This window comes from Triturus cristatus, chromosome 7 (genome assembly GCF_964204655.1).
Source record: "Triturus cristatus chromosome 7, aTriCri1.1, whole genome shotgun sequence".
Classification (NCBI taxonomy): domain Eukaryota; kingdom Metazoa; phylum Chordata; class Amphibia; order Caudata; family Salamandridae; genus Triturus; species Triturus cristatus.
In genome coordinates, this window is record NC_140590.1 from 1175012262 (window position 1) to 1175026311 (window position 14050).

Genomic DNA, 14050 nt, shown 5'->3' on the forward strand with positions numbered 1-14050 from the left:
CATATGATCGGCTCAAAAGAAACAACTGTCCTGAATGGAAGCCTTTTATCTAGAGTCCCTTCTCTAGCTTTCTTTCTATGCCGAGATGAATCATCGTTTTTTAATAATTTACTAGAGCACATACATAAAAGGTGTCTTTATACCAAAATATATATGTAGTTTACATCATGGACTATATCACAGACAAAAGTACACTATGTAAGACTACATAGGTAGACTGTCCAGACCTCTCAGTAAGAATTTACTTCTCCATGTTCTGTCAATTAATAACAAATACAGATTACATTTTTTAAACTTGACTATTTTATGACAGCATGTGTTTGCTAAACATTTTAGTGCACTGAATTGAGGTCAACTGGCAATGTGAATGCCAAGCATTTCAATCACATGATTTAGTGGGGTAGTGGGGGTGTGTGGGGGTCTTTTATTTTCTTCACACACACCAGCCCCCCCCCCCCTTACCTCAGGGGACTTCAAGTAAGGCCAGGGGTGCATTGGTTGTGATGTGTGCTATTCAGGTGCTGGACCAGAGCAGGGCCTGCAAGTCAGGACTGAGGTATATTATCAGTACTGTGTGTGGCTTCCAGTATATCAGTAAGTAGCAGTACTGCATGTATAACAGAACTGATGTGTATCGATGAGAGCTTTGTGTGGGCTCAGTGACAGAACAGCAAGCAAAAATGTTGTGGCTTCAATCTTTGCAACTCGACTTACTCAACGGTAGAAAGCACAGCCACACTCAGAGGTGGTGGATGCATGGAATAGCCTCTGTAAAGAAGACCCTCCTGCGGAGAGACAGTTACTAGCGGAAGAGCAGCTCCTCTTCCAGACCCCTAGGGCTCCTCACCTTTTCAAGCGGGAACAACCTTTGGTAGGCGATCTTTTCAGGGACGTAGGTGTGGAGAAGGGCGCATAAGGCCATTCCATCTGCCCAACTTGAGCTAAAATTTGTAATCCTTACATTCTGGAAAAAAAGAGAAGAGAAATCAAGATGAGGACACAATGTATTGAGAAGAAGGGTTACATCAGTGCAGTAAGATCAAATCTAGTTTCAAATCTAGTGGCATTGGGAAAATTGAGTTTCTTGTTTTTTGGAGGGGCACACAAGTGGCAATTCCACATGCGACAAAATCCTCTGTTTACATATAGCTACTATTGCGACATACATGACAGATCCTAATGCAGGAGGGATCAGGTTACTTGCATGGACTATACGAGGGCTAGACAACCCTCAATAGAAATGCCAAATACTGGCCTACCTGAACAGACACTGTGTTGAAGTTGTGTTCTTACAAGAGACCCACTTGAGTCTGGCAGATACAAGAGGTTTAGCAAAAGCATGGGGAAAGAATAAGTTCTGTGCATCCTATAGTACATACGCTAGGGGCTTATCCATACTCATGAAAAATTCATTACGAACCCAACTGACATTTCAACATGGGGATGCTGCAGGGCAATATTTATATATAGAAGGGAAACTGAATGGTACTCAAGTCACGCTGTCTATTCACATGCACTCAACACTGATGATCCCGGGTTCTTCGAGGATATTATGGCCATGAGTCATCAGCGTACGGCGAGCAGTGCCGTCTGGAGAGGAAATTTTAACCTAACAATAACAATCCGAATTACAGCAACCACCCAAAAGCTGCTATGATACTCTGACAGATGATTGACATGAAGGGATTGGCTATCTGGAGAGAAAGAGTATACTTTTATCACTCTGCAGTACAAAACACCTACTCCCTTATAGACTTTTGGTTACCCAGTAATGAGGTGCTCCCATGGGTTCGCACCACCACATACCTGCCTCGCAATCTCTGACCACTTCCCAACAATCCTCAGAACTTACAGTGCCTGATGATGGGCCCACATATCGCCCCTGGCATTTCCCGCAGGGGACGCTTAGAGACACAGCCTTTTTTGAGGACATGAAGAGCGTGCTGGAAGAGTACTTCGAGACTAATATAGATTCAATGCCAACTTTTGCCATGGTATGGAAAGCATTTATAGCATATATATGGGGTTTCACTATAAGCAATTATATTGGAGTCCTAAAGTCGATCCGTACGAAGTTGACACATGAGGAGACTAGTCTCCGACACTTAGAAGCGACATATGCATTAACCCACAATCCACACTAGCTGAAATACACAAGGCCATACAGGAGGTCAGGGACCTTAAGGACAAGAAAATCAAATATTTAACCAAAGACAGTAAAGCTTGCACATATGGAGAGGGGGAGCTCCAGAGAAAAACCCTCTCATGGCTGCTGCAAAAAGTGAGTGCGCAGAACATGATACATTCCCTTGAGCTCAGCACTGTGGACACAATAACAGATAGGACCGATGAAGTCCAAACATTTGAAGAATACTACATGTCACTGTACACAGGCCAGACAACAAACTCTACTGCTGACATACAGCATTACCTAGACAGCATAGCGTTGGATCGGGTGGAGGGGAAATAGTGCAATCTACAGCTTGGTGAGCGAGAAGTTCCTGGGTACCGACGGTCTCACAGTTGAGTTCTGTAATCATATAAGCTAATGTCGGCACCTCATCTTGCCACACTCTATGAAGAAGTGTTGGAGGAAGGAGAACGCCGCCCACTACCAGAAAAGAGGTCTTTACAGCAATATTAAAAACCAGTAAGGATGGGAAGCTATGACAACCTTACAGGCCGCTGTCCTGACTAAACCTAGATACTAAAATACTGACATGCATTCTGTCCAATAGACTGGCTCATTTGGTGCCTAGCTTGGTGCTACCGGAATAATCAGGTTTTATCCCGGACAGGGCTACCCTAAACAGCCTATGCACTTTCTTTGCTGGTTATGCCTCAGCTCCAACCAGACGTAAATGCCATATCAGTGTTTCTAGACAGACTAGAAGGCGTAGGACTCTCTCAAATTGCCTTTCTTGTTTGCTGTTCTACGGTGACTGGGCATCCCCCGTACACTAATTAACCTAATGTACACTAAACCTTAGGCGACAATTTGAAATAATTGCCTCTCAGACCCATTCTCCACTAGTAGGGGGACAAGACAAGGATGCCCCCTCACACCTCCTATTTGCTTCATTTATGGAACCACTAACTACAGTCCAAACATCCATATTGAGCACTCACATTTCCGAACAAGTGAGTATTATTTTCTGTATACGCAGATGACATACTACTGTTTGTAAAGGACCTAGAAACAAACCTTGCACTCCTCAAAGGAAAAAAACATGATATGGGAACCTATCTGGCATTCAAAATAATTGGTCAAAATCAGATATGTTACCGCTACCATCAACAGTTCAGAAACCGGTGGCATATTCCCCTGCTTTGCAATCTAGATGACACTGGAACTCAGAGACATTCCAAAAAATAGTGCTGGAAAACTATGGCCCAGCGCTGGCTGAATTGATGTAGATAATCAACAGGTGAGTCACACTTCCATTATCGATGGCAGGGCAATTTACATGAATTAAAATGCACTGACAGAAACACCACCGCACTTGATGCCTTCGAATACATGCACCTGCGACATGTAGTCGTTGCTGCCTGGCAATCTTTCCCAGTGTGTACCCCCTGCTTACATATCTCATTCAAAATCCAGGTTGAAAAGGCATGGTCTCCACTTTATATCCATTATACATGGATTTATGCACAAGTAGCTATAACAAAGCCCTAGAGAAGTGGAAGACAGATATTGAGCAAGATACAGGCGCAGGTATTGCCACAGTATTACTTATCACCGAACCAGATTAAGGGTCCCAAATTGTTTGAAAAGTTACCATCGAACGGGAACGGGTAGTTTAATCTACAGTGTGGTAATTAACAGACCCTCATTCTGATGGCCTGTGTCTACCAAGGGGTAGTTACAAGGCATGCAGGAGAAGCTAGGGTTTAAATAACATCTGGAAAGACAGGGCACGGGCACTGAAGTCGCCGGAATGTTTGATCTGGCGTTGTGGGCAGTCACCCTTTCGAATGAGGCATCAAGAATGCTACTTTTTTAGCTACCAAGTTCGCTAACGGGGGCTGGGGCTTCCTGTTCAGGAGAAAGAAACACCCCAATTAACTAGTATAGTATAGAGTGGAGGAAGAGGGGAGTGTTTCTTTGTTGGATAGCATAGCGAAAAATCACCCCTGCCTCTCGTAATCTTTTATCTTACGGAAGGCCTAGCTGATGCTGGGGAACCTGGGCCGGGATGTGATTTTTTTTTTCCTTTTGTAAAATTGTATTAACTGTGTTCCGCAGTTGTGCCTTGTTCTACACAAAAACAATCTGAGGATGGAGAGGATGCCCATGCGCACTGTAGTCCAGAGGAGGAGCCACCTATCTCGTGATACTTCGAAGACTCTTCCAGGACAACAATGTGCAATCATCCGGACCCAACACTAGGCGGCGATCTATGCACAGATATGAATGTCAGCAGCCCTACATGCCAAGAACAGATGCATACTGGTAAGTAGCATATACAATACCTATCACAGGAGGTATGGAATCAATGCCATTCGCGGGACATACCTATCGCAGGCCATATGATTAACAACCATCTGAAGGACATCAGAAACAGGTACATTAGTCATTACTAGCAAGGTCAACCATCATTGGCATTGTCCAGACCCTTCAGGATTCTGCGATTTGTAAAACAAATAGCAAAATCGGCACTTTTGTAAAAAAGCTGCACTTTTTACAAAAGTGCTCGCGAAATCTGGGCCCGCCGCGTCCCCATACTGTTTGAATGCACCTAAGTCACTGCTTGGGACATGGAGTGAAGCAAGCACCGCCTGCATAGATCTGCTCTCAAGCAACAGGGCTGTGGAACTAAAATCCCTGGACGAGCAGCACTCCGAGAGCCTTAAAGCCATCAGGGCTACGTGACCGTAAAGTGTCAGAGGTAGCGTCAGTTATCCTCACCTGCGCTGTGTGCCAGAATTCTTTAATTTTTTTATTTTATTTTAGTTTGTGTGATAATTTAGGCACAATTCGGACTCAGACTCCTTGCACCCGAATTGGGATTACTAAACCAAATGTAATGAAGGCCTTCGTGTTGCTGCTTAGACACTCGGTAATAGTACATTACCGCCTGCTAGAAGTAATTAACACAATACTTTTTGACATGAGCACGTGATTAAGCAAAGCTGTACTAAACCAATATTTTACTTTGAGCTTTGCAAAGAAAAACATAACAAAAAAAGAAGTGAACAAACATGATTTCATGCATGATATGTGCTGACACATTGTTTAGACATACAAATGTAAACGCTAGTTTAAATTCCCCGGAGCAGAAATCATAACTGTGTGTGCCAATAAAAACCCTCTGCCTGTTTTTAAACTGAAGAAACTGGGATATCTGTTTTCGGAAAATATGGCAGATCTATGCAGGCGGTGCTTGCTTCACTCCATGTCCCAAGCAGTGACTTAGGTGCATTCAAACAGTATGGGGACGCGGCGGGCCCAGATTTCGTGAGCACTTTTGTAAAAAGTGCAGCCTTTTTACAAAAGTGCCGATTTTGCTATTTGTTTTACAAATCGCAGAATCCTGAAGGGTCTGGACAATGCCAATGACGGTTGACCTTGCTAGTAATGACTAATGTACCTGTTTCTGATGTCCTTTGCACGCGCACTCATCAGATGGTTGTTAATCCTATGGCCTGTGATAGGTATGTCCCGCGAATGGCATTGATTCCATACCTCCACATGTCGAAGATATTGATGTGATCTATTTCTGTACGAAGTGGAGCCCATGATGTCAACACCTGATTGCTGATAGAAATATTTTTACCTGCATTAATAAAAAAACTTTAAAGGGCCTTCAAGAATATGTAAAAAGGTGTCAACAGCTGGATAATACTCTCAAAGGTGGCTATAAATGGTTCCTGTTTTTAGCACAAAGACGTTTTCAGGTAATTGAGAGTTCTACAAATAAATAGGAACTCTAAAAACTGACGCTTAGCCCTGTTTTCAGACTTTTCCTGCATCTCGGAAGTGATCTGTCTAGGCTTGTGTCGATTCATACAGAATGCCAAAATGATGCTCGCATTAGTAGACCTTGAATTTAGATACACAAAGTAGTGCAGAAGTTGCCAAGCACGGCGCACACGCTTGTAGAGTCGGCCTGAACATTCAGCAGGATACAAATGGTCAGCCCCAGCATACAAAATAAATAGATTTACATTTTATTCTCGCGAGACAGTCAAGGGTGATGAAAGCAGGGAGGACTTGTTCTCTGATATCAATGAGAGTTACAGCATCTAGCCCCTTTGTCTGCATGAGACAACAGCCCTCCCACTTCTCAGCCTTTAGGTTAAAATCAAGTGATGGACGAGTGAAAGAGCCCATGTTATGTGCGAACGCAGAAGGTGGTGGACACATGTGCCAAAAGGCATGTCTTTCTGCGTGGCTTTGGTCTCTGAGGTGTGGCTTTCCTGGTATGAAAAATAGGTTCAGGTCACTAGAGGACACACTCAGGACTCTTGTATTTTATCTAAGTCAAACTGCAAGTAGGCAGTCACACTTAGATTATAGGACGATTCCCAAATCCCATATAAATAGATAGAAAAGTACCTTTGTTCATCCACAACAGATTTATGTTTCACATTCCCTCTTTCAAGTTATGTTTTATTTTGATGTTACTTTATATTATTAATAATAAAGTGATTTTTGCTATTTTGTTTATACATTTTTACCTCAAATTTACAATAGAGGTCCTTCTGATCTGTGCCAGCTGTGCCTCTTTTAAATCAGTTACTTGTCTTTGGTAATGCTCTCTCTAGTTGATAACTGAAGACGCCTCACGTAGAACACACCCAGGCAGCAGACTGGATCTAGAAACTTTTTTCGGAGCAGTACTCCTGCACACCACTAGGTGCTGTTTTGCAGGTCTGCTCTAACTTGAAACCGCGCAAAAGTCACAAAGCTGAATATAAATGCAAACCCTGAGCGCTGGCGTCAGTTTCTTATCTTTTTCCCTTTCTGGACCCTCAGTAGTGGAATACAACCAATCGTTGGTAACAGTGTACTGAGTAGTAATCTGGGACCTTTTAGATGCCAAAAAGACATCCCAGCACCCATCATAAATTATTTTCATAGAAGGGTGCCTGGTGGCAAGGATGACATCCACCACTTAAGGTAGCAAATCAAACACGGTCAACTACCACTGCTCAATCTTCATGCATGTAAGTGCAGACTGCCTTGATTTGGGGGAGGACCCTGTCCTGTGTAATAAAATAAGTCTCACTCATTAAGGTAGAAATGAATAGTAACTTTAATATTAACCCCATCCATCGTCTCTCCCGCACCAACTGCCGAAGTCAAGAATACTCAGTAGACCTGGTTCCACGCTAGAACATAGAACGTGGAACCAGGCAATATCACACTTCTTCCCTCTTACATTTGAAATACAATTTTGTAATAAGATTAACAGCAGGTAACTAAAATTGAAGAAAAACAAAAGGTAAACCCAAACCTTCATCCCCCTAAAATACATAAAGAGAGGACACCAAGTGTGAGTTAAACATAAAACAATTAAAATCTCACAAAATCATGCAGATAATTTGGGCTTTTGAAGACTCTATTACTCTTGCGCAAAAGCTCAGGTTTTGAACAAGCATAAGGCAAACCCCCATCAGTATTTTCAGGCTCAGAGATATTCTCTTTAACAAGCTTAACGTGAACAACACGACTATGGTTCCAAATGCGACCATCATCAGTTTTCACTGCATTTTTGAAAAGCTTAACCACAGTCTTTACATTAGTGAATTTGGACCAGTTCTGACACCCCACTGGAGCTTTAACTTTTACCTTATCACCAACCTTGAACTCAATAACTTTGCAGGATCTGCAGGCATCTAAATAGACCTTCCTTTTTTGCTGCTGAGATAGCTCCTTTTCACTCCATATACCAATGCCATTGTTCTTTAGACCTTTATCCAGAATCATCCACCCTGGACATAAAAAGGTATTTGAAGACCTTCCTCTGAAAAACTCAAAAGGTGTCTTGCCAGTTGAAGAGTGTGGAGTAAATCTATAAGCAGATATGCGATTTTGTAACTCAGTCCTCCATTTTAAGCAGTTTACTCTTGCCAGCTGAATGCTTTCCTTCAAAGTTTTGTTCAGTCTCTCGAGGGCACCATTAGATTCTGGATGATACAGAAAAATTATTTTATGTCCAATACCACACTTTAGTAAGTAATCCTCCATTTCACTTGAACAGAATTGAGGACCATTATCCAAGAGTAATGAATTTGGAAAACTTTTGCGTTTAAAAATGGAGTCTAAAAATTTAATTATACATTGTGATGTTATGTCCCTCACTGAACTGACTTCAATCCACCGAGAGTACAAATCCATCAAAACTATTAAATAAGGAGTTTGTTGTTCACCATGAAGGGGACCAACAATGTTAATGGCTACCTCATCCCATGGACACGTGGGTAATTTCCTACATACCATTGGCAATTGCCTGGGTTTGAGAACTTTGTCACTTAAGGAGCAAGGCACACAATCACGAACAGCACGTTCCACCATAAGATCCAAACCCGGCCACCAAAAATCTTGTCTGATGCGTTCTTTAGTTTTTGAAATACCCATATGACCTTCGTGTGCCATTTTTACAAAGTTACTCCTTAAACTCTCGGGTGGGACTAGTCTCGTCCCTCTAGTTAGGATTCCCTCAACAATGGCCAATTCATTAGACACTTAAGACAATGGCTTAACAAGACTGTTACTTTTGTCATGTGACAACAAATCCATTACCCTCAACAATTCAGTCTTTTCCTAATTCTTCCTTCCACTCTTCTTCTTTGATCACACCTGAAGTAATCTCACACACCATTAGATCAATGTCTTTATCCTGTTCTACTTCACTAGACATATCCATAGAGTTCACAGTGTCCACTAAACGTGAAAGACAGTCAGCAGAAACATTTGTACTACCAGGAATATACTCAAATTTAAAATTATACTCCTGCAGAGAGATAACCCATCTTCTGATCCTAGAAGAGATAGAATCTAAAACTTTTTTCTCAAAAATTTCTTTAAGAGGCTTATGATCCGACCTGATTACAAAAGAGGTGCCCCACACAAATTTCTTAAATTTGTTGACTGCCCAAAAGATGGCAAGAGCCTCTTTTTCAATAACTGAGTAGTTGAGCTCAGCACCTTTCAGACATCTGGAAGCACAGACAATCAAATCTTTATGACCATTACGTACCTGGAAAAGAAGTGCACCCAAACCTTTTTTACTGGCATCAGTTACAATATATGTCGCATCTCCTGGTTTAAAGGCCTGTAAATTTGGCGCATTTCTAAGATCTTTCTTAACCCCTAAAAACTCTTCTTCGCAGACTTCATCCCATCTAAACTCAGCAATAAACCTCTGAGATGAACAGTCTTATCAGCAAAATTCCTAATGAATTTACTGTAAAACTCAGCCATGCCCAAGAAAGAGGATAGCTCTTCCTTAGAACATGGTTCCTTCAACTTCTCAATGGTATCCGCCAACTCTTTTTTAGGACTGACACTACTGCTAGATATATGATGCCTGTTAGAAGGTGGTTTTGACACTATGGGCTGCCCGGATGTTTCGCTTTTTGAGCACCTTATTGTTGAGCTTTTACTGTTGGGGAGCCTCATAAGTTGGGACTCACCCACAGTGAACTCAGGATGGAAGAGACATGCCAGGGAAAGTCAGTGTGTTTTACTATGTTTTCACTTCCTTATTCCCCTATGAGAATGTGGAGCCAGGGGCTAGATTAACTTCAATTAGGCCTACAGATTCCAGACACGCACTTAAGTCCAATGTAGCAAATGTGAAAAGAAGTATTCTGCAGAGTCCAAAGTCCTATTTGTACTGCTTTTGGGTCATCCAGAACTGTCATATTTCTCTGAGCAAGCCATGACCAGACCCAGGCTGAGGACTGACCTCAGCTGGATGGATTGATAACCTTTCTTCCACAAGCGAGGGCCTCCTCTCCACGAAGAGAAGATGGGTGGGGCTACAGGCCAATCCATCAACCGCTGTCGCTGGGTGCCAGGCACCAGACTGCACCAAGGAGGGAAGGCAGCTTGGGGGGAAGGTGCTTCCGAGACATGTGGCAGAAACCCTGGACGACGCCATTTTGAACAAGCTCAGAGGCTGGACAAGAAGGAGGGAGCAGGGGCAGGGACGTGATGTGTTGCTGTTTGATAGGACCAACAGAGACTTCCTGCCAGCCCCCTACTCAACTTTTAAAAAGTACATGCACAGGAAAGAAGGTCTCTCTGGGGTGTGGTCTGCTGAGGGTGAAGGTGCTGGAGCCTGGCGCAATGGGCAGTTGGAAGGAGAGACCCCCTGACTGCCCCCCGGACACTATCAGCACCAGAAGAAGAGCCCAGGACTGGTGCACAGAAGCAGGTGCCTCTGCGCAGGGAGAAGAGAGGCCCAGAAGGAGAACGTGGTGAAAGGCTGGCGCAGGGAGCCAGTGAAGACAGCACCCTGCTGAATCAAAGACCCTGAGGGCGGAGGAGAGTGTTCCCAGTGGCTGGGGCTGGTAAAGAGGAGCATGAAGCGCCCCATAATGCCTCGCCAGGCATTTGGAATCTGACGTTTTGGTGCTTTGTGGCCCCCAGAGGAGGAGGATCACCCTCACTTGTGAAAAGGTGCTGGGGGGGGCTGCTGGAGAAGCGCAGTCTCCCCCCCTTCCCCCCCCAGCACGAAGAAATCTGCCATTTTGGTGCCTGGTGGCCCCCAGAGGAGGGGGTCACCCTCGTGTCTGAAAAGGGGTGCAGGGGGGCTGTAGGAGCACCGCTGTCTCCCCCAGCATAAAGAAGAACAGTCCACCCCTAAATTTCAAGGGGCATCTGAAAGAATAACCCCTCAAGGGCTCAGCCAGCCTTTAACACCTTCTAGGCTGGAACTTATGTTCTACAGCTGAGGGTGTACTATGAAGTGCATCATGGAGTAAAGGGCTGAGTTGGGGATGTCTGGAGAAGGGCATCCCCTGGAGGTGAAGTGGTGTAATTGCACCGAAATGCATTTACTAGTGGTTATTTCTTTTTAGGTGGACTGAAAGTCACATGTGTAAAGTGAAGTACCTGTGTAAGGTGATGTTAAGCTAAATGGAGTTATGTTGCTGGACCTTCCTGCTAGGGGGTCTGGCTGTATTTACGTAATCCCATGAATTTACCTGTGATTCCTTTTAAAGTGAAGAGGCGCACTGCAGGAGAAGTGTAGTTGCCAGGAGTACTTCTTTTGAAGGGACTGTAAGTCACATGTGTAAGGAGATGTCATAAGCCAAGTGGGGCTATTTTGCCAGACAGTCCTGCTAGGGTGTCTGGCTGTATATGTGCAATCCTGTGATTTCATCTGTGATGCCCTTAGGGGCTATAATTACAATGCATTCAAATGATCAACCAAGGTGATGAGTACTGTCATTCTAAAGTGTGCGTAAACATGGATTCTTGCTGCTGCGCTTAGGTGAAGACCCCAGACTGCTAGCCCTTAAGATGATATAGAGGTGCATACTTTATGGTCAGTAGGAGATGCTCAGTCAGGGTCATGTGTCACCAAGGCAGGTTTACCCCTTTTTAATGCTTGTTGAGGTAATGGGGTGGGTCGCCACTGGGATGGTGCCAGTGCGCAGGGCCCTCGCTCCAGGTTATGTTCAACTATCTGCATTGGGGGCAAGTTGATGTGCATACATGGGAGTGGTGGTAGTAGACCCCACCCCCCCCTGTGGGAGGGGTGGAGATGTTATGCAATGTCACAAAGTAATTCCAACAGCTTATGTATATTTGTAAATTGGTGCATAGTATTGAGTGTTGTGTGTGTTTAATAAATGTACTCTTACTTTTATAAAGCAAAGTACAGACTAGACAATCAATTATTGAGTGTTATTTTTGTGCACCTGCAAATGGCGATTACTAGCCCACACCACCTCCCTTGAGTAAGCCTCAGACTGCTCTGCAACGCTACCCTTTGAGAGTCAGGCGCTACAATTGGGTGTTTGGTTCCCAGTGAAGGACAAATGTAGTCATGTTATTTGTGCAGGCCTCACAGATGCTGCCTCGTTTTCCAACAATGCCCCAGATAATCAAGCTCAGTTACACCAAACTTACATTTTTCACGTCTTAAAGATCAACCTGCCTTAAGCAAGCTACTCAGTACCATAGCTACTTTGCCATCATATTCCTCAATGGTTTTCCCGCAAACCAAAACGTGATCTTGGTAGCAACAGACACCGGGTATGACCTTAATGACATCATTCATGATTCCCTGAAACACAGAGGCTGCAGACACTAATCCAAAAGGCACCCTAAGGAACTTAAATGCACCCATGGGGGTTATAAATGCAGTAAGCTCTTGTGAATCTTTGCTGAGAGGTACCTGGTGGTAAGCTGATGCAAGATCTAAGGTACTAAAATAACACGCACCATCTAAAGTTGAAACCATCTCTTCAATATTAGGGAGTGGGAATTTTTCCACCACAACCTCCTTGTTAAGAGTACGAAGATCCACACATAGACAAATCTCATTATTAGCCTTACGTGCTACGACAATGGGAGCCAACCATTCAGTGGCCTCTACAGGCTCTATTACCCCAGTGGCCAGTAACTTGTCAATTTCCTTTTGAACCGCTCCCTGCACACTGATGGGTATCCTCCTCACTTTGGCAGCAATAGGCTTGGCACCAAGTTTAAGTTTAATGTGGTGACTGTAACCCTTTAGACAACCTAAAGTGTCGCTGAACAAACCATCAAACTCTTTTACAAATTTATTTTCAACACTCACAATGGATTGTACTTGCACCGATGGTTTAGCATTAGGATTGAGAATAATGCCCAATCGTGCTTGATGAGTCCAGCTCAACAAGTTGTCACCTTTCTCAGCCACATATATTTTCGCCTCAGTAAATCTACCATTGCATTCTATACAACTCATAAAATATCCTAACATTTTAATTGGAGTTCCACCATAGCCTGTGGGTCTAACCTCTGATTTCAATAAATTGATCTTACTTGGAAAACAATTCTGAAAATCAAGCTTAGATATGAAGGTGAGATGTGAGCAAGAATCAAATTTCATCTTAATCTTAACATCACCCACCATGACCCACTCAGACGGATGTTCCACACCACACTCATTCACTTGAAACGAAACTTCTCTTATCTCATTCCTACTGTCTCTTTTATTACGTAAACGGCAGTTTCTCCCAAAATGACCTCTTTTCCCACATACACTGCAGATCACTTTGAGAGCCGGACAATCTCTTGCATTAGCCATGTGACCAAATTTACCACATCGATAGCAAATACCCTGAAATGTCGTGTTCTTTTTTTTATCAACTTGTGATTTGTTTGCCTTAATATCATCTTCTTTACTCTTGTAGTTGGCAGCATGAATGAATGAATGAAGAAAGTATTTGATTAAGTGCACGGTGGCCAAGCGGCTTCCTGGCGCTGGTATTGAGACCAACTGTCACTGAGGCAACCCGAAGGGATTAGCAAGAGTACGCCTGGGAGAACAGAAAAGTTTTCAAGGCTTTACGAAAATGGGAGTAAATGGGGATGGATCGCATGGAAAGGGGAAGACTATTCCAGAAACGGGGGGCCAGAACTGAAAAGCATGTGCCTCCAGTTCTGGATTTACGGAAGCGGGGGACGTTGAGAAGGGCCAAAGTAGAAGAGCGGAGAGTGCGGGCAGGAATATGAGAAGAAATGAGGGAACATATGAATGCAGGAGCTGAACGGACAAGAGCCAAAAAAACAAGACAACCCATTTTAACCCCTTCAGTGCCCATGACGAGCTGGACTCGTCATGGGCTGCGGTGGCGCTGTGCCCATGACGAGTCCAGCTCGTCATGAACTCCGCCCGCTAATGGAAGGCGCGGCACTGGGCGGGGAAAGGGGCGGGCATGCAAGGGGTTAAAGAGAGAACGCTGAAAAACAGGGAGCCAATGAAGAGACTTGAGCACGGGAGTGATGTGATGAGTTTTAGAAAGGTGAAAGATGAGACGAGCGGCCTGGTTCTGAATAGCTTGCAAACGTCGAGTTTCGTAGGCTGGAATGCCCACG

General features: G+C 43.9%; 1 protein-coding gene across 3 annotated transcripts in view; it reads right to left on the minus strand.

The window, feature by feature from the left end:
* Nucleotides 1-14050, minus strand: part of LOC146811368 (uncharacterized) — a 155339-nt gene that overhangs the window by 12281 nt on the left and 129008 nt on the right. For all 3 annotated transcript variants that reach the window (XM_085618485.1, XM_085618484.1, XM_085618483.1), the window contains exon 12: nucleotides 848-964. In XM_085618485.1, coding sequence (XP_085474611.1) covers nucleotides 848-964 — 117 coding nt within the window. The remainder of the gene's footprint in view (nucleotides 1-847; nucleotides 965-14050) is intronic.